This window comes from Centrocercus urophasianus, unplaced genomic scaffold (assembly GCF_019232065.1).
Source record: "Centrocercus urophasianus isolate 14NV4802_14NV808 unplaced genomic scaffold, USGS_Curo_1.0 seq_19, whole genome shotgun sequence".
Taxonomy (NCBI): domain Eukaryota; kingdom Metazoa; phylum Chordata; class Aves; order Galliformes; family Phasianidae; genus Centrocercus; species Centrocercus urophasianus.
Genome location: NW_024884744.1, coordinates 10,110,723 through 10,132,266, shown reverse-complemented (window position 1 = coordinate 10,132,266; position 21,544 = coordinate 10,110,723). Strand labels below are relative to the sequence as shown.

The window sequence follows — 21,544 nt, the reverse complement described above, 5'->3', positions numbered from 1 at the left end:
AAAGTGTAATGTTCCAGCAGCAAGCTTCTGCAGTAACTTCCTATGCAAAGGCAGCAAAAGCACCCGATAGAGGAGTGGGTGGCTCTATACCGTGCAACGTCAACACATCCACCATATTTGAGACACTACCTTGATTTAAAAGAAAAAAAGCAAAAAAATACAAGAACTTAGAAGCCTCATGGAATGGACAGTCCACCCAAGCTAGTGCTTCTGTATTGGCTCATTTGCTAATTATTACAGAAGCAAAGAATACCAGAAGTTGTGTGCGATGGGAGGGAGGCTGCAGGAAGCAGGACAGCCTGGGATTTGTTTGGACTCTCTTTCCATCTCTTCTGTACACAGATGATCAGCATCCACAGCAACCTCCTGCAGACTAACAGCACCCACTTGCAAGGAGTCTAGCATCAGCTGGTTTCTGAGTGTTTCACAAAGGAATGTGTGAAACATATCCAATCATCACTGCTGCTGTTTGGCAGGAGAAACTGAGGTACCAACAAACACAGAGACTCCTGCAAGTTCACACTGGTAAACAAATGGGTTTGTTTTACTTCAGTGCTTTAGTTGCTTGAAAATGCCAATTCACTGCTAACACCTCAGAAAGGATACTGATAAGACTCATCTACTTGGATAGTTCTAATGAAATAAAGCTGTGAGCTGCATGTATAACTCCATCACACTTCTCTGACCTGCACAAAGCTACTCCTGTACAAGGTACCAAAACGTTCAACAGACATCAAGGCCCTAGCTCACCAATGTGTTGAAATATGCCTTTGAGACCTGTGACTTGAGAGCATGACTTGGTTTTTATGAAGGTTAAGCAGATTTTAAAGTGTTGGTGTTTTAAATTGGTAGAATTAACTCAACCTTGAGACTTTCCAGTGAGACAGGTAAGAATGAAAGACAGAAATGCAGAGAGAACTCCAGGCTGTGCTGTGTCTGTGCTGCTGCAAAGCTAGCTAGCCTAAAGCCCATCTGTGTGCTAAATCACCCTGGTGGCACTGAATCAGGAACTGTGTTTACTTCTCGTTCTGTCAAAGATTATCTCCATATCCTTCAACAGGACATTTAACCTCTCTCTGTGCTACAATTTCTCATTCCTATGTCAAGATAATACAGTTAATTACATCTTCATATCACGTTCTAACCACTAACCTCTGTGATCAAGCTGGCAGTAGGGGAAAGACTGCTGGGATGAAATAACAGTAGAAAAATGGAAGACGCAAGATGTAACCAAGGGGTGAAGTCCCTTCTGGCCCATCTCAATCAGCAAGTACTACAGGTACACAGTCACATTCCTGCTTCAGATTCTCAGTTGGTGACTGAACAGCTCTGCAAGAAAAAGGAGCAAGTGTACAGAAACAATGCACAGACAGCAAACAATTCCAGTCACAAACATGCTGGCACAAACGTCTAGGTGGTTTGTCAGCGAGCAATTAAATCCTGTGCTGAATGAAAACGTTCAAAATGCATCACATTGTGACTCTAAATAGCCTCTTGTTGGGAAGGTTGGTATCACTGCCAAATTGTGCTTGGGTAAACTCTGTCTTTACTACTGTTGGGATTTGCTGAATGTCCATCAGGCAGTTGCATCACACACTGAATTGTTTGGCATTACCTCATGCCTTAGGGGGAAGACAGAAGAAAATAAACTAGCAGCTTGTTTTCTCCAGTTACTTATTTATTTATTTTGGGTATGTTTTAATTGCTTTTGTTGAGTAAGGGCTATATATTTTTTTAATTTTTTTTTTTTTTTTTTTTTTTTTTTAATTTTTAATCCCAAGCAAAGATTAACTTGAGTATATGGGAATTAAAAAAATAAAAAAAAAAAATAGGAGGTAAGTAAAGCACTTTGGGAAGCATAAGTGGGTTTGTGGAAGGCAGAAGAGAAAAGGAAAAACGTGAGTCAAAGGATTAAACCCAAATTCCAGTCTGGGAGTTTTTAATGAAGATGGAATACTGACTAGTTGAGCAAATTAAGCTTTTTCAAGGGGGTCTGGGGAAGCGATTGGTTTCCATCCAAGCAGAAAATGTCATTCTTCCCCATCAGTACTAGTGAAAATAAGAAAAGAGAGACAAAAACACCCCCAGCTCTGCTCTGAGAAATGTGAAAAGATGGGAGAGCAGACAAGGACAAACAAGCAATTAAAAAGAAATTGCTTCTCCCTCCCTTCACAACTTCTTCTTTCTTCCCAAAAGAAAGTGGAAAAAATTGATTAGGGGGACAAAAAGAGGAAGGACCAAAGAACTGCATCACGTGCAATGCCATGTGAAACAGACACTACTGGGTGTATGCAGGGTGTGTGCAAAAGTGTGCAGGGGCAGCAGTGGGGCCATTCAGAGACCTTCAGAAATAGACCAAGCTCTACTTCTCTGCCAGTTTTGCTTGAACCTTCTTACTGCCTCTGAAGCTTACTTTGATGATTACAGTTTCTCTGCCTAAATCAACCCTGGGAATTCACTGACAACTTGATATATTTTCATGTTCTTACTGTCTAATCAAGCCACCAGGCCAGAATTTTTTTTTTTTCCTTCCTCTAACATCTTTCTCTCTGTGGTTTCTCAGGACAACTGTTCCAGCAAAGCAAGCACACACTGACCAGCAGATACTCAGATCCTCTGCTGAAAGTCACTGCCTGCATATTAGGTCAGAAAGGGAGAAATGCGTCTTCATCTCTGTCACTGTAATAGGTAGTCAGACAGTCTATCAAATTTAGATTAATCAGTGGATTAATTAATATTTTGCTGGTACACTGGCTAAAAAGTGCTTACATTTGTACACAATGTCCTATTAGTGTACAGAGTGCAGACTAGCTTTCTTAACTGTTGCTCTGGGATTCACATTGGAACTTCCCTTGGAGCCCAAAGCATAGCAGACACACAGAAAAGCACAGCGAGCACAAACACGATTTTTTTTGCACTGGTACAGCGTGGTTTTGGTCCAAATAAAGAAGTAAAAATTTTGCATCAAATCTAGACTCACTTATGTGCCCAACAGTCCGCAATTTGCAGGGATTCACTCAGCTCTGGATGCAAATATGTCAAGCCACACCCAATCATCTGATATTTCAGTATTTAATAAAACTAGAGTGTAATGTTATGAGAAAAATAGGTTAAGAGATTTTTTTTTTTAATATAGAAACCATAAGAACGCTCACTATATTGGATGAGATTGAATATTGACCTAACCAAGTAGACTGGCCTCAGCAGTGACCACAGCAGCTGCTAGACAGACCACACGACACATCTGATACTTCTAGACTCAACCCATCTCCAACTATTTTCAGCTCAGACGCTTCCTGAGCCAGAGTGGTGCTTTCTATGTTTAGTAACCCTGACGGGATTTCTCTTTCCTGAACTTCTCCAGTCTTTTCTTGAACACGTGTAAAAATTAGCTGCTACAGCATCTTTTGGCAAGGAGACCCTCAGTTTCCAGTATATGAGCTTTTCTCCATGCTATTCATAATACTGGGTGGTGTTATACATCCTTGTCTGGCAGTTTGTAGGGTCAGCAAAATGCACATCGCCTCTATTTCAAAAACCATCCTAACTCTTCACATGTGGGGAAATCAGGACCAGCTCTTCTCCATATCCATATGATAAATGCCAACAATATAAACAGAATACTGGAACTCACAGAACTCATTTTGCTGGAGGAGCTTGAAACTCTCTCCAGACACTCATTAATCCCATCGTACATTAAAATTACATACATACCTGTGCAGCATTTGGACAATACAACCCACAACCAATTTTCAGCAAAACACTATCAGAAACTGTATCAAAACCAACCAGGCTTTGTGAGAACCTTGAAAGTCATGTTTGTAAGCATTTGTTAGAGGTCGGCATGCTTCCAAGGAAACCTGAGAGAAAGTATTGCTGGTTTGAAGTACAGCCACTCAGAACTTTGATGAAAGTGAGAAATGTAAGACGTTTAGTCAAGCTCCACTTCAATATTTCAAACTCATGTGTGAATCCAAAAATGAAGTGACAGATTCTTTGCTAGAAACACATGGGCAATGTAAAAGAAAAAGCCAGATGAATTTCTACAAAGCATGACGGATGTTTCCAACATCACTCCTGTTTGACACATGCAACCAAGATACAAACCAGAAATAACTTTCTATAGTAATTTAACCAGAGCCAGAAGACTTCAGACAGCAACGGGGCTCCATCCTTCTCCCCCTCAGTCCTTTCATTTCACCACATTCTCTTTACACTGGGAGTTTTACGCTGGGAAATTCCTCAGACATAAGACATTACTGACACCAAATGTTTAGATGAGTCCTTGCACACAGCAATAAGAGAATATTGTGTGTGCAAAATGCACAACCAAAACCACGTTACAACCTATTTATCAGAGAACAGGCTGAACATTCATTACTACTAACTGAAACTTCCTGGATGATGTTTGAATCTGTATTATTTTTTCATGCATTCTTAACTGAAGCATTCGTTACTGATTTTTTGCTGGAGGAAATGCATATACCCACTTGAGATATTCACTTAATGTATTATTGATTTACATAATTAAGTGATGTCCTTTTGCATATGTGCCTTCAGAATCCACTTGCAACTGACAGGCAGGCATTCCTGGACAGGTTTAAGGAGAGGTAGGGCAGTCAGCCTGCACTTGTCTTTCATTTTGCCTTTGAGTCTTCCACTCAGAAGGGCCAGCTTCAGTAACCCAAAGGTCCTGGGTAACCCAGAACAACGATGCTTCACTCGCATGTCCCAGGCTTTGGCTGGTACTACGGCAACAGCTAAGCCTGGCTGGGACATTTTCATTATACTCTCAGTGCTTGAAAACAAACAAATTTGTACAACGCACACAAACAGCCTTTTCTAATCTCTTTTAATGGCACTCCAAAGACCAGACTATCAATTGTCCACTGTGTTTTCAACAATTTACTAATGATAATTAAGGATGTCCAAAGTTTGCCAACTGTTTCAGCGCTCTATTCAACCAAGGAAGATAAGGGTTCGAGAGAAAAGCAAAGAAATGAACTCGATCCAAAAGAAGGTGAGGAAACCACAAAGGCATAAAGATAGCAAAGGCAGAGTAAAATGTTTTCCTAACTGCACAGCGGATACACAGGGAGAGGTGATGCCAAAACCCTGGAAAGAGACTACAAAAGCAAGAAAGTGATTCTTTTTTCATTCTCTCTAAAGGATTCCATCCCAAAGAAGTTGCTTAGACAACAGCAATCCCCTACTATGCAATCTGTGCACGAGGAAAAACAAATTCATGCTGTAGTAAAACTGAGAGATCAAGAGCTGTTTTTCTCTAGAGAAATGAAATACTCCTTGAGTACCATTTCAGCAGGAAAGGACCATATTTCCTCTCCATATTGTAAGATACAAGGCATGCTGTTAGCACACGGGAAATGAAGAGTAATTGGAAGAACAGTTTCTGCTCAATTACAGTCCTGTGTAAAGCCCTGATTCACGGAATCACAGATTTGTTTGAGTCAGAAGGGACCTTTAAAGGTCATCTAGTCCAACTCCCCTGCAAAGAACAGGAACATCTACAGCTTCATCAGGTGCTCAGAGCCTGGTCCAACCGGAAAATGATTCCACGATTCTAGAGAATCATACAAGATAATTCAGTTTGACCACAAAAGCTATGATTTGCACAATTATTCTTAATGCATTCTACTGTGGCAACCTGAAAAAGCTGACAGACACCAATGTATGGTACTTTTTTCCATATGTCAACAAATTTAGCAGGTAACCAAGAACACATCCGCTCCACTGCAAGATCGAACTCACTGTCTTTAAAGAAACACATCTGTATTTTCTGAAGCTAACTAGCTCTTGCAGCAGTTCCTCAGCATGATTCATTTTGATCACTTGATTTTTTAATAAACATTAAGACCTTAGCTGTGACCTCTTGGTATCCTTCAGTACGAGGATCTTAATATTTCTATTATTTTGTTGCATTTCTTTCAAACTTATCATTTGAGTGTGTGAGTCAATTTAGAGCAGCATGCCAATTTCCCTTACAGAGTACGAATGAGGAAAACAAAGTATTTTGCACACAGAATCACATACAAAATACTTCAATTGTATTCCTTATTTCCTTAATCTTATTTTCCCCACAAAATGATTGAGATTTTAAAAAAATAAATCATCAGAGACCCTTTCAAAATGTTAATTTCAAACCTGACCATATTCACGCTCAGCTTGCTGCTAATGCTTGAACTACTTCAAAAAAAAAAAACATATCCCTGTTTAATTTCAGATCACAACCATGTTTTCTAAAAAAATCGACATTTATGTGAAACACCAAACAAATAGCAGAAATACAGAAGTGTATGTAATGAAAACTTCTGTCCATAAATGCACATTTCCGATGCAACTCACTTTTACTGTCACTTATTTTACAGTACTTACGTTCATTTTGTAGATTTTATAATCAACACAACATAACCCAAAATTTATTTTGCATTTATAAAGTTTGCCTCGTTTACTAATAACCCAGGAAGAATTTCATGCAAGTATTCACTGGTTTGATGTTAGACTTCTGAGGCTAATCTGTACTTGGTTCTGCAGTTCAGGCAACGCAGAAGCCAAACCATTACCAACACACTAAGCATTCCACATCCACCTCATATCCATTCTGATCAAGTGGAAATAACTCCACAAACCAGGGGAAGCATAGTCCAAAACAGTCCTTGCTGAAAATACATCCGACTTGAAACATCAGGCTCGGCAGTGACAAATCAGGACATAAGGTGGCATTATTTCCCTTCCTTAACTATCTGCAGGGCCAGAGTCTAGATCTGCATGTCAACAGTGACACAGCCGTGCTATAAACAAGCTGTTTAGTATGCTAGAAACAAAACAACAGGAGAAAAAGAAAACAACTAGGAGAAAATTAAGTCTGTTCTGAGTTGCATCCAGAATACTACACAAAGCCAAATCCCGACTCCTCCCCAGCTTAAAATTTTCCCCAAATTCCATGTGTATGAAGTGTTCTGACCAAAAGCATTGTTGATGATGCATTAACTATAGATGACTTCTTAAGGAACACTTTGAAAAACTGGACTTCTCTAGCATCCTTGATTCAGCCAGCTGCGATTGCCTACACCATGAACTCATATCAGATTTGTATAGATATTTAGAAAAAGAAGTGAGAAAACATTTGTAAAGGATGCAGAAGCTTGGGCTGCCATGAACATTCAGTTCATGCTGTTCAGCCCACCAAATAAAGACAGCTAGGATGCAGACCAAAAGCAGCATGCGAGTACTCTTCCCATTCCAGGTATACACAGGGTCTTTCAACAGTTGGAAGCTGCTGCTCACAATGGAAAGAAAATGGAAACTATAAAACACACCACTGATTAAAAACTGGAATTGACTCTCAGACCTCCTCCCCCAGCAACTCAATCAAGGCAGATGCCTTTTGGGAAAGGATGCTTTATTCATATACAAAACCTCACCCAGTACAAAGAGAACTAAGAAGAAAACTGCCAGAGCTGCACTGTGAGAGGCAAGATGGTTCTTTTTGGATTTAAAGATCTCCAGATACATTACTTAAAAGAATAGAAAAGTTGCCTTTCTATCCCCAAAACAATATTTGTTGAAATATTGCTGAATATCAAGACACATTCATTCATTTATCCTGATACTCTAATGTTAATTATACTCTAATGTTAATTGTACTCTAATTATGCATTTCATGTTACATTCACAATTTAAGACCCAGGATTACATTCACTCAGGCCTAGAGAGGAAACACCCATCCCTTGTTAACACAAATAATTCAGTATTCTCTTCTGCAAATCTTGCATTACTTGAACACTGAGCCACTGGGTCCAGAAAAAGGCAAAAGTGGGAAGCACATCACTTAACTGAAACAAGGCACAGTCCAAGAGATGCCAAGTACAAACTCAAATAAACACCTATCGTCCGTTATTCATTCATTCTTGACAACTTTTGGATCTTCCTTTCCTCCTACCCCATGTTGCTGTAGCTCTGAAGGGTCTCTTTTATCAGGTTGGTTCCTGTCCTTCAGCAAGGGTATTATCTCCATGAAAATGCTTGGAGTGGGAATGGTTTGCTGTAAGACATGGCTTGATTTCATTTCATTCCATCACTAAGAGTCCCCTGACACAGTCATTAATCATGTCCTCTCAGTGCACTGAACTGTCTGCAGATGAAACTCCACATTCCCTACCAGGGTTCCCCAAGTACAACATGGAATTTGTTTCATCTTTGTGTAATGAAGAAATGGAACACATTAGGGGAATGAATTAACCCCAACTCCAGGTTTATAAAGGTGTCCCTGCTCTGTTTAATTAAATGTGTCTTAAAATCTCCTAATCCCAAACTAAAGACTTAATAATGTTCAGGAACCTCCTTTTCCTTACAGTATATTGCTTTAATCTGCTGACGGCTTAATATTGAAATAAACTTACTGCTCCTCTACCTGACCTGGCCAGTACAAAGACAAAAACCCACATGACTGAGACCAGCTTCTCTTAGGAAAGCAAGAGCACAGTACATAAAGGATGCTATGTGACACTACTCTAAAAACATCTTAATGTCACAAAGTAAGTGCCAAGGATTATTCATAACCTTTAAAAAAGCGAAAAGAAAAAAAAAAAATCAGGAGTAAAGGTAAAACCAGGGTGAACAGAGTATGAAGATTCATTTTCTTCTTCTGGAGATAAAGAGATCTGTCTTTTTAGTCTGAAGATGGCAAGTTCTGATTCATGGGTCTGTGGCATTACGCATTTCTTTCAGAGCACCCTGAGGCACCAGACTATCCCAGGTTTCTGTGTTTCGTAGCTCTGTTCAGGCTCTTTAAATTTAGTGGGAGATCTGATCTTGTGGCTCTTTAAAAACAACAAAAACAGACGCCCAAAAAACCAAAACAAAACAAAAAAACCCTGCAGATTTGTTTCAGATTATTATCAGCAATAATCAGATCTAGACCAGAGCTTCCTTCCCTTCATAAAACACAGGTGTTTCAATTCAGGACTTTGGTGCCAGAACAGAAGGGTCCTGGAAGATTGATCTCAGCATCTGTTTTGTCCCAAAGGTATCAAACCATCAGCAGAACTTCAGAAGAATGCTGATGGATCATGGAATGTCTCTATATAAGATCTTTAGGAGGCAATCATATCAAGAGAGCAGCAGTGTGATTCAGTGATGGAGAAGAAATGAGGAGGGTCCCTTCCAATCCAACCCATTCTATGATTCTGTGTATGAACAGGGGCAGAAAGTCAGGCTATAAAGGCTGCCAGCCCACATGCAAAGTCATTCATGGGAAACAGACCAACTTCTATTGCTTTCTTTTCCATATCCATGATTATATCCACGTTCAAACGGAAATCACAACTTCAAGTGTTTCTCCCTTCCTAGAAACTCCTGTCACACTTTAGAGTGGGAAGGCAGGGAGAAACGTACAAGAATCAGACACAGCAAATGCTGCAGCCAAAGAATACATGCAACAGATGGACATGCTTTCTACTCTTTCTTTCCTTAAGAGGATTATTTCAACAGTGCCTGGCTGGCGTCAGCACCAGAGCTAAGCACCAGCAACAACGCCAGCCAGCCTTACTCTCCTGTCAAGGCGTTTCATTAAGAGTTTGGTTCCCTGTTGCTCTCATGGCAGCTTGCACGTGCTCACTAAATATCCCATGTTCACTCCCAAGGTATTTGCTGATACGGAAAACTCTTCCAGCCTCCTCCCAAGGACCCAAGGCCACAGCACAAGTCATTGTCCTGCTGGGAAATATTCATTACACAAGGATCGGACAGAGGACTCAAGCTGAATGTGTATTATCTGAGAGGAAAAACCCTTACAAATGGACATCGTGCCCAGTTCTTGGACAATGCCATCAGTCAGCAGGGGGTCCATGTAGGCCAAGTAGGTGAAGAAAACAGCAGTGAGCCCCTTCTCCTCACACACAGCCTGGTCTAGCCACGGCTCCTGGCCAGCTCTGGGCACTACATAGGTTGGCAATTTGGGCCCACCATCTTCAATTCTCTCCTTGAGGAGGAGGGATTTCAAACCTTAGAACTAAACAAACATCCCCATGTTCCAAAGAGTAAAGAAAGACCATTGTTTTCCTTCCTTCTCAACTGTCCTGGTTTCAGCCAACCTGTGCTAATAGCACTGCTGCATCGCTGAGTGATGGGAGCACGATGGAGGCTGGGCTGTGTAGTACTGAGCTGCCTTCCAGGTTAAACCACAACACCAACATATCTAGCCCTCAGGCCTGCCTTTGCCCTGCTCTTTCAGAAGGTCACAACAGCCATGTAAACTTAAGGGGATGAAATACATTTGATTCAAAACAGAGAAGTTAAGGGACAGTCCCATCCATCTTAAATACAAACGTAAATGTTCAGTACGGTTTTGAGATGAAAACGAGGGCTTTTTTGTCATTAAGCTTAGGGGTAGAAAATTCAGTCACACAAATAAATCCATCTAACCATAGAGAATGACATAGAGGGTCACAGTCAGCAATTGTGAGGATGGATGTCCTCAGATGTTTAGTTCCCTAGGATCCCAAGAATGATGGATAGCTCTACATTTTTTCTATACAGGTGAGACTCAGCATCAAAATTTCTAGCAGAAACAAATCTACCTGAGAACCAGCTCTGTCCTTTAATCTCATTTTCCTATTGCCAGCTTTAGTAAAAACACAACATTTGTCTCTGACTGTGTGGACAACTTAAAAGCATTCGTATGACTAAATGTATTAAATAAGAACAGATACAACTATTTTCAGACATCACTTTCAAAAATCATTTACAGATCCCTTTCAGTTAAAACTGAAGTCAGAATCTGTGCTTTCATGTAACTAATTTGTTTAGTAATAGCTCTTCAGTTTTCTGAAGCATCAGACTCCAGTATCACCTAAGCTGAGCACACCAACTGATACGAAACTCAAACAGTTTTTCAGTATTTCCTACTATCAATGCCTGACTCTTCTATGGATATTCAGTAACTCAGCTGAAAAAGTAACAAGCAGTGATATTTCTGGATACACCAGAAATTGTTTGTTGAAAATCACTCATCATTTGGAAAGTAAAAACTGTCTATATAATTGCCTCTCCCTTTTCCTTCATCCTATACCAGGCTGCATTCTGTCACTGGTGAAGCTACAGAACATTGACTTTTATTTCTAAGATATTTTTTCTTTTTTCCTGAAGACTGAAAAAAAAAAATATCAGAAAACCCAAAAATGGCAGCCAAAATGCTAATTTTGCAGAAAAGTGAGGAAAAGGGGGAACCTGCAAAGGACTGGATGAGTTCCAGTAAGATAGCTTTGAATTTCTGTGGTGCAATATAAGAGAAAGCAGGAGGGATTTTGAAAATATAAATATTTCCCATTTAGAGATCTGAGAATATTGCACAGAATTATTTTAAACAGTTTAAATTATACTTTCATTTTTCACTTGATTCTTCCCAAAGCTTCTTATTCACCAAAACGTTCAAAGAATAAACCATTCCAGTAGAACTTCAGAAAATGTACACTCATTAACTCACTACTGCTTTGACTATCACAGTGGCTATTACAGAATCATAGAATCGACACAGTTGGACAGGACCCATAAGGACCATCTGGTCCAACTTCACTGTAATGAACAGAGACACCTACAGCTTGATCCTCCAGGCCCTTCATATTGTTGCACATCAGTTGCCTAACATCAGTTCTTCTCATTTTCATAACCATTTAGACTTTTTGAAAAGAAGCATAAAGAGTATATAGAGCAATGTTTTCAAGTCAGGATGCAACATATGAAGTCTGGAGTTAAGGACCCAACTTTTAGCAAAAAAAAAAAAAAGAAAAAAGTGTGTATATATACATAAATACGTATCAATATACATATCAATATGTATATAATTCTGTATCAGCTTGTGCAGGAATTCAGATGTTACAAACTGCAGAGCAAAACTGAGATTCACTTTCACAAATTACTGGAGGTGGCATGCTTGAAATCTAAGTCTTAAATACAAGAGTGCCTAAGTGACAGAAATATAAATGTTTTACGGCTAGTGATTACCTGAACTGGCTTAACACACATTTCACTTGGGTCTTAAAATGTGTCACGTTTTTGCAGGCACAGACTGAAAGCAACTGCTAATACTACCCATCTCCTTTGGACATCTCCATCTGCCCTAGACAACATGAAGAATTACAAGTAGAGTGCTCAGGATGTACTTGTACATGCAGAGAGCCCACGTGGTGCTCCCACACTTAATGCTGGGCATGTAAAGAGTTCAGTTTTCTGATAAAATCTTGAGATGCAACACTAGTAATATATCATAGACCTTCTTCTAGCCCTCTCCTGATTTATCTGATGTCACATCATCTTAACCTACTGAAAAATCTCTTTTTCAGGCATAACATCCACACTCCTGTATCTTGTATGCCTTCATAATTCTCTGTGAAAATCACCTTGAAATTTGATCTGCCAATCTAATAACACTTAAAGTGATGTAGGTTTCAAGGACCAGAGCTCAGGCCAGAAAACTTAGCAGAGAAAGCAACTAATGACAACACAAGTGTTAACACTGATTGAAGTCCAGCCTCTCAGTGGGGACTATTTTAGGAATAAAAAGTCATATATGTTTGTACATGTGCAATATATGCATATGCCTTTATCCAATTATGTTCCATTCTGAACGAGTACATATGCCATAAGGGAAAGCCACCACCATCAACCCACCACGCACACAGCACCATATTCTGCTTTACGTGCACAAATCCCAGTGTAAAAGCAGATGGAGGGGCCAGTTCTGTTAAGCCCAGGTGATTATGTCACAGGTTTGGGGTTTTGTTTTGTGTTTTCTTTACCAGCAAACTGTCCATTAACTTTTCAGAGAACTGAAAGCAAAAGGAGAGGAATTTGTGAAGTCGGTAGTCCATATGGCTGGCAGTGAGTTAATCTGCATCTAAGCAGCAGGTAGCATGAGCCAGGCTGTCTGTTGGGGTTGTTAGTAACCTAGGGGCAGATCATGGAACAGCAGGGAAGAGGATAAACTCAGCCTACAAATACAGTCAGGAATGCGGCAGGAAATTATTTTTGAAAACATATTCTGAAGCATAATAGCAACAATCAGACAGTCAGACTTTGTGTATGAAACCTATCTGGACTTGGGGCATACAACAGTGGGATAAAACAGATTAGGTATATGTATGTGTGTGTGTCCATATATATAAAAATAGAAATGTACATTACTCATATAAAAATGAGAAGTATGTGCACACCAACAGAGAATAACGAGGCAAACATAGCTTCATCTTACAATTTTATTTTATTACAGCAACACCAAAGAACAAAAGCTAGAATGGCAGAACCTGAAAGGTTCAGTTAATAAGGGGAATTTTAAAAAGGAAAAAACAGTGAAAAAACTTGCCACAAATTATAAGAAATGCAGAGGAGAAAGCCTTTGCAAGCCCACTACAGACTGGGTGGAAAGTAACACATCTCAGTTAGCCAAGAATCAGGGAGCACAGAAGGACACACGACCGAAGATAACCTACAGCACATTTATAGGACAGACTGAAACGAGAAGTAAATCTAATAACGTTTTCTAATTTAACATTATTTTCAAAATGTCACTCAATAATTTTGTTATTTGAAGTTTTGTCACCATTCGCGATGAAGGTGAGGCAGGAAATTATCATCCAGGTTGGAACATCCTATTTTATTCAGCTCTGTAACTCATCACAGGCAAAATCCCAGATAACAATAGCCCTCCAGCTATCAGCACCTTTTGGATGAGAAGTGGCAAACACTGATCAAATTAAGCAACGTGACACAGGAGAGCTTTACAACTATTCCTTATTTTGAAAAGAGGAGAAAGTTAGTCAGTTAGTCTTTATGAATAATGCATAAAGGTTCTAAGGGGCCATACAGCTTCATAATCTCTCCTCTTCCACAGCCAGAAGTGGATGCCCAGGTAAGAATGAAAGAGCAAGGCAATACTTCCCCACAACTCGCTAATTACAAGGCATCTGCAGCTCAGGAACTTGTAGAAGTGTTGCCTTTGTATTTAGTACTAGTGATTAGTGCATAGGTAGGGCTTCTATTTCAGCTTCAGCAAACAACAGCCCTCTTATCTGACCCTAACAAATTACGAGACAGTTTAACACACAGGGAGATACTCAAAACTTCCCATCACAAGCGAGATCTATTCCTCCCTGAACTTAAGCACCAGAACAAATCAAACATGACAGATGTCATTTGTATTACATATTAGTGCACTACAGGAAAGCCACAGCCGCTAGCAAAATGTGCTTTATAAAAATCTCCAGCACAGGCTGTGTAGTTAATAGAAAAAAAAGGAAGCAATAACAATTACTTTATCCAATAATTCTGACATCCTCTGCATCCACTCAAAAATGTACAAGGTTTTCCTCAAGTGGAAAATTTTTGAAACTCAGGAACAGAAAAAAAAAAAAAAAACCACAAACCAAATGCTCTTCCAAATAGTAAAGGTAATATCATAAAAGTTCTTACAAAACCTGAAAGCCATGCAGTAAGGATGTTTTGAAAGACACAATGTTCCTTGGGAATTAATATCTGTCCCCAAAATTGGAAGACGACAGCAGAAGAGAAGAGCTTCATGGAGATGATAAATGGGCTTTGAAGGGGCATAAGCCAGATCTTAAGAAAGAAAAGCATATCAACACAAGTGTGAAATCAGCTCAAAAGAGTGTATGACAAAGAGCCCCACAGCAGACCTACAATTAGGAACTGACTGTGTTTGTGGCTAACAGAAGGAAAAAAGGATTCAGTGGCTGGCCAGAAGAACTGCACGCTACTGCTCTCTGGATGATCTCTACCAAGTTTTAAGGGTGTTTGTCCTGGCATAGAAAGGCCCCATCAGAAATTCTACCATAACTCAGTCATCTCTCCTTTTTTCAGAAGTTCTGCTTAGTGAGAAAAAAAAACTTATTACACATATCCTCAAACGCAAGAAGAGACAGTCTGTAGTGGATGACAGCTGGAGCAAAGGGAATAGATTGATGTCTTTGTACTTTCAGTCCTACCAACTACAGGGCAGTGCCACATCCTTCACTGTCACAGGTCTGTACTTGCTGCCAGCCCTGCCACAGATATCAGTGGCCCAGTAGCTAATTGGCACAAGTGCACACTGTCTGGGCTGCAGGTGAACACAACCTCTTTTCTTTCACCTCCTCCTCCCTCCTCAGTCCCACAGATAACGAGTCCCCAGAAGACTACACGTAAGTACCATCTAAATTTTAAGCTGCATCTGGGATTCAGAGCAAATAAACTGCTGTCAAACACTTTGCCTCCAAAGGGTTTTCAGTCCTCCATTAGCTGTTTTTCTCCACCTCTTCAGGTTTAGAGGTTCTACACAAACCTGTTCCGTCACATAACCTTCACACCTTGCTACCTTTTATTTGTGCAATTTGTTCAATCCTCCTCCAATTTTGTCCCAGGTCTGAAAAGTGATCTCAATGATGCCAGCTCTCACAGATCACAAATACTGCCATGTTGGTGTTAAATTCAATGCAAGACTTCTTCTTAGGCTCATGTATGAGAAAATACCTTCCTCGCTCTCTGCATTCACTTCTTGCCTCTCAGGTCCTCCAACAGAGCAAAATACTTTTCTGCACTGAGATCTACTTGTCTCAGAAGGAAGAAGGAGAAAAAGGAGAAGAGGTTCCTTGGAGGGCTGGCAGTGACTCTTTGTGTGCCACTCCCGGTGTCACTCAGGCACACACAAGCAGCATGTGGGCAGAGTCTGACCTTGTAGCTAAGTGACTTTGTCAGGTATCTCTATTGACCAGCTGGCACTGCCCAAGTTGCCCAAACAGTGACAACACACTTCCACAACGAGAGCCCAGCTCCCATCTCTGATGGTCCAACAGTGCTTTTCATTGCTCAATTCTTTAAAGAACAAATGAAAAACTGTCAAGGTAATAGGAAGTTTTTGTGTGTGCTAATTATAGCACACAAAAACACATTGTTTGTGTCCAACCATGGGTCACACTGTTGCTACAAAGCTTTTGTAACTCTACTAATGCCTTTAATATAAGCTCCTATTAATTGTATACTCAATTCCTAAGCTCAGTGCTACTGAATTGCACTGCCCAGCAGCTAACTGTAATTGCAGCATGCTTATGGTGTGCTTAACCTGTATTTATAAAGAGCATTAATTCTCTGATTCTGTTTTAATTTGGTGTGGGACTGACAGACAGGCTTTTGACTCTTTTCCACAGAACTGAACTAGCACTAGCAACAGCCAGGTAAATACATCATGCTATCCAGCTAATATGACTCAATACTGCTCTGAAAGAAGGTGACACAGTACTTCACCCTCCTTAGGATAGCTGGAACTACACCATCCTTCCAGTGCCCTGCAAGCTGTATTTCTTGTTATAAATACCAGTTCATTATAAATCTTTATTTCCATAACAGCTACCTGTTAAAAGGCATGGCTAGAAGCCCAGGGAAGAAAGGAGCAGAAAGTAGCTCATATGATTACTACATCTGCCGAAGACTTCAAAATAGAGTGTTTCCCTAATCAAGAAGTCTCACAGTCTCAGGCCACTAATATTTCAGCAATTCTAGAAACTAGAGGGAGAAAAATATTTCCTTGACTGCTTCAGAACAGTTGTGGACATATTCAGCTGTATCAGACTGTAGATCAAATGAAAACATCACTTTGCATATTTGCTTTCCAAGCCTGTATTGAAAAAAAAAAAAAAACAAACTCATAGAAGCACTGATAAAATCCAGCATATTGCATAAATCTGGAGAGAAGCCAACATCACGCTTCTTCAGTTGGCTCTCAGCCCATACAAATTGCCATTTTTGACTGACTCAAAAGCACTGACACATACAGATCTTCCTGGTGCTATCGCTATGAATTATAACAGGATCAGAGCACGTATTACTTGTGTGTCATAAAGGACAAGATGAGGGTGGGCCACACAGGACCAAGAACTGTTGAAGCCTTAGATGCCATCTGTGGATTAGCTGCATCCACCACCATCTTCACAACCCCAGCACACTCCAAATAGCCGGTAGCTCCTGCCTACAAAGTTCTCCTAACTAACTAACAAGTTGTCTTCGCAGTATGTCTTCTTTTAGCTTTTTTTTTTTTTTTTTTATCTCCTCTTCTTTCTTCTCCCCTTCTGGTTGTTCAGGAAAGTGATAAATAATGACTATAGAAACTCCTTTGGAGACACCATTAAGATTAATGGACAGGATACCAGGAAAGAGGAAAAAGCAACATAATGTTTGCCAGGAAGAAGATAAGAAGATTTAAGGAAATAATTCAATATGGCAAAGGTTGCTGAAAGAGGATTGATTTTATTTCCAAGAAATACACAACATGAAGCAATGGACTTCAAATGCTACAAGGATGGTTTAAGTAAAGCATCTGGAAGAACTGCCACAGACGTATAGTGAGGTACTGAAACTGGTTAGCTAAGGAACTTCCATTCTCCTGCATTTTAGGAACTGGCTAGATGAATACCTGTCAGGCAGTGCTTAAGTAGAAATAGCCTATTTTAGGGCATCTACAGGGGTCTAATGACTTTCCAGGATCTCTTACAGATATCTTTTCTAAGACTCTTTTAAGCATTGTATTATCTTCTTTGTATGTCTGCCTATTTCTCTGTTATTAGCCCTTGCTTTGACAAAAAAATAAAATGGCAACATATGCCCTTATTATAAAACTTAAACCAAAATCCAGTGTTTCTCTCTTTCATCCTCTGAAAAGAATGCACAAAAAAAGACTTCCAATCTTTTTCATGTAACTACACTGATATATATTTATGCACAGAATGCTGAATTCTAAAAAAATAAAAAAAATAAATAAATTTTGCAAAATGTTAGGTTCTCAACAAAGACCTCATCCCTTTAGAACACATTTTTTTCAGCAGGCTTTTTTGACTGTTTGTTTGATTTCACTTTTCACAAGAAGAAAAAGTAACTTTCCAGCTTGATATAACGATTGCTGTTTTCCTTTCATGACTCCTTTTTGTTACTTCCTGCAGTAAACTCCCCATTAGAAAGCCATTTCCATTTCTGAACTTCACAAAGATGAAAGAAAACATAAAGGCAACAAAAATATGAGGTCTAAAAATGTTTATATTGCATACAGAGCAACTGCTCATGCATCCATGCTCACGCGTAATACACACCAGCAATATCTCACCTCTATACATTCATAACCTGCTTAATCTCTATTCAACTAAAACCAAACTGGGAAGCCCCCTGTCCCCAAATGCTGCCCTGCCTTTATCCCAACAAGCGAGCTGCAGGCTTCTCTGTGTATGTGATTATTGCTGTGCAATTCTTTGCCTTTCTCTCTGGGCCGTTTTCTTTATGCAGGATGACTCATTAGCCTTTATCCCCGGCAGGGAGCTGACATCCAATTAACTAGCTGACAGTCCTCTAGTGGCTCCCACTAGTCCTGTAAGACTCTGTTTACAAACACAGGCTGATGCCCCCATAAGGGAGGGGAAGCTGAAAGTCCCCCTGCCAGGCCAGTTTGTTCAAAATCTTTAGAGCCCTTTAAACAATACTTTTGTACGTTAAAGATTGGACATATTGCTTGCAGCAGGATGCAAGTCATCCTAATGACTACATCTGTGTTAAGTGGGAAAGGGAGCAGCAATCGGTGTCATAACAGGAGTGTTGTGACATGGCAGCCACTCAGATTAGGGGTTTCAGCTGGGAAGCCGAAGAAAGCTAGGAGATAGGGAAAACCAGTGAATTCTGTTAGAGAGTGTACCTAAGGATTCCTCCTGTAGTGATGTAAAGCTCTCTCAGAAAAAGAAATGGGTAAGAAGCTATAGCTGTAGCAACATTTGCTCAACATCTGGACAAGGAGAGAAGTCATTAACTCATGTAGTACAGAAGCTTTGAGTCTGACTTTTGAATAGGAACTCTTTACCACTTGCATCGAACACAGGCTTTCTCTTTGCAAGGACTGACAACATAGTTTTCCTACCTTTCATCTGTTGCTGGCACTAGTCCTGCTTACATTTTCCTTTTCAGCCAACTTCAGAGACTATAAGGTGCCTATAAAACTATGATAGCTGATTCCCAATTTCTGTCTGATGCCAGCTAAACTGTATAGAGTTCCTATTCAGATACAATTTGTCCGTCACAGTAACTTCAAAACAAAGTCAGAAAAGCTTCTCCTAAAACAGCAGATATTTCCCTGGCAGCAAGTTTGAAATTGGACTTTATAGTCAAACGTTTCTAAGTATCATACAGGATTTTTGGATCATTATTTAAATCCTAATCTTTATCCCCAGCTCCCTTTCTGAGTTAGGTACAAAATCTCTTACTGATCCAAACCGTTCCAAACCTGAGCTCAGTTCCTTTCAATATTCATGAACATTGCCTGATCTCTTGAAATAATCTGTACTTGTTACAAATCAAAGCAGTGGCTGTTTTTCTACAGTGAGCAATGCTAAAACCACCTTGAAAAGTTCTCTACTGTCCCCCCTCTGCTTCACTGGGTAAAGAATCAAAAGGAAATGGATTCTGAGAGAAACAGACAAGCATCAAGTCCCAGTTTCGATTTCCTCCAAAGCTGTTTTGCACCATGCATACACACTAATAAGGTGTTACACCAGGCTTAAGTGCTATTTCATGTGGATCTCTCCTGCACACTATTGGAACAATAATGAGAATTATTGAGAATACAAGGTTGAACATTTAGTCTCAGTTCTTTGTCTAACATACATCACAACAGACATGTTGATACAGCAATCTTCATAAGTAGTAACTGTTGCTGTTTGATTACAATTGAACGTAAAGCTTTCTGTCAGGGGAACTCCCTATAAGCAAAGAAAAAGCAAGGCTTCAGTCAGAAATCCACTGTAAGAACAGCTTTAATAGCTTGAGAATTTATTCCTCCACTTCCTCTAGACGACTTAAGAAGAGATTAACATCACAGCATCCTGAATCCATAGTGCAAACCACATTAGAGCTTCCAGCCTGCAGCAGTGCTGTCAGGCAGGTGAGCTCTAACTACCTTCAGAAGCCACACAAGTTTAGTCACGGGCTTCTCACATTCTGGTCCTCAACTTATTGGCAGCATCCTCTTGAAGTCAGTGATAAGAAATTGTTGAGGGACAGGGGCTTATTTAGCCCCATAACCGTTTCTGCCTTAACAACGCCATGTCACTGTCCCAGACCTCAGGCTGGGCTCCAGCTGCCATCTGTTCTGAACAAGAATCCTCTCTGGTCCTGTGAAGAACAGAACTAGATTCATTACTTCAGATGCAGCTTCACCAGTGTGTAGCAGAGGTGACTAGGCCACCTGACCTTGCTAATGTACTCCAGTCTACAGATAGCCTCCACTGCCTGCCTGCTTTTGTTCTGTCTAGTCACATACAACCTGTTTGTTGGCTGTGTGAAATCATTCGTCCTGGGAGTTCTTTCTGCTGCCAAACAGCAAAACTGCTATCTTCCTACCCTCAGCATTTCCAATCAGGAAAACTACATCAATCCTTTAACTGTTTTAACCTCAGTATGATCCAGTCAGCAACAAGCCTGCATTTTCTGGAAATGGAAATGGAAATCCATGGAAAAAAAAAAAAAAGAAAAGAAAAAGATTCTAACTACATTGATCTGAATCCTGTGGCACAGCCCAATTCACTTGTAAAAGACCAACAGATGGACAGGAAAAAACACCCTCTTCCCTTCTTTGCTGATAATGTTCCCACTAAATACTGTCCTGTGTCCAAGTTACGCATGCTGATCACTCAATGAAGACACTGGAATTCACCTTGATAAACTTCCTAAGTTCTGTGCATCTCCCTCCTTCTTCCTCTACCAGTCACCCTCTCTAAATTTCCCTCTAGTCAGTTTCATACTGAGCACTGAAAATCTGCAAGATTCTCTCAGACATCCCTTGTCACTTTTTGTAGGAACGCTCTGATTTCCCAGTGGTAAGTCCATGAGTAAAAAGCTGACATCTGTGCAGCAGCTCACAGGCTGCAATTTCAGGTATAGCATGTGTTGCACCTTGAACTACCGTCTCATTTCAGCCCCCACCATTGAGACCAATTAAGCACAGAGCATGCAAGGAGCCGACCGAGTGTCGCGTGCTGACTATAACCACAAGGACTTAGAGGCCAGAAATCTGTTATTACCAAGCTGTTCCTGAGAGCAGCATGCTGCCTCCTAACAAAAAAGCCAGATTAGGATCAATCAAGTCTCCCTCTGGCTTGCCAGTGGGACTTTGGACCACAACTTCCACCCAAAACTTTCCTCTTCTGCTTCCGAGCACCTAGCTAGCCGCAGGCTAACAAGGTGTCTGCTGAGTCAAGCATGAGCTGAACCATATGCTCATAATTAGTTAACTTCTTGCTTTGTTGCTTAGAGGCGCTACCAATAAATCAGCGACAGCCCGTAGTGGCCTTAGGAGATCCAATGAGCTACCCCCAGCCAGCAGGCACTCCTCCCTGCCACATGGGTGACCAGCCATATTTCAATCCAGCTGTGGCATTGTGCAGTGAATTAACTTTACCCTCAATTTAAAAAGCCAGCATGAAATCAAGAGACAAAAGAGAGAGAGAGA

General features: G+C 40.3%; 2 protein-coding genes across 3 annotated transcripts in view; one reads left to right on the top strand and one right to left on the bottom strand.

Moving 5' to 3' along the window:
- Positions 1 to 21,544, bottom strand: part of OSTN (osteocrin) — an 88,966-nt gene that overhangs the window by 59,145 nt on the left and 8,277 nt on the right. The window lies entirely within an intron of this gene.
- GMNC (geminin coiled-coil domain containing) overlaps positions 13,624 to 21,544 on the top strand; it is a 22,470-nt gene continuing 14,549 nt past the window's right edge. The window contains exons 1-2 of the mRNA XM_042820874.1: positions 13,624 to 13,629; positions 13,907 to 13,924. Coding sequence (XP_042676808.1) covers positions 13,624 to 13,629; positions 13,907 to 13,924 — 24 coding nt within the window. The remainder of the gene's footprint in view (positions 13,630 to 13,906; positions 13,925 to 21,544) is intronic.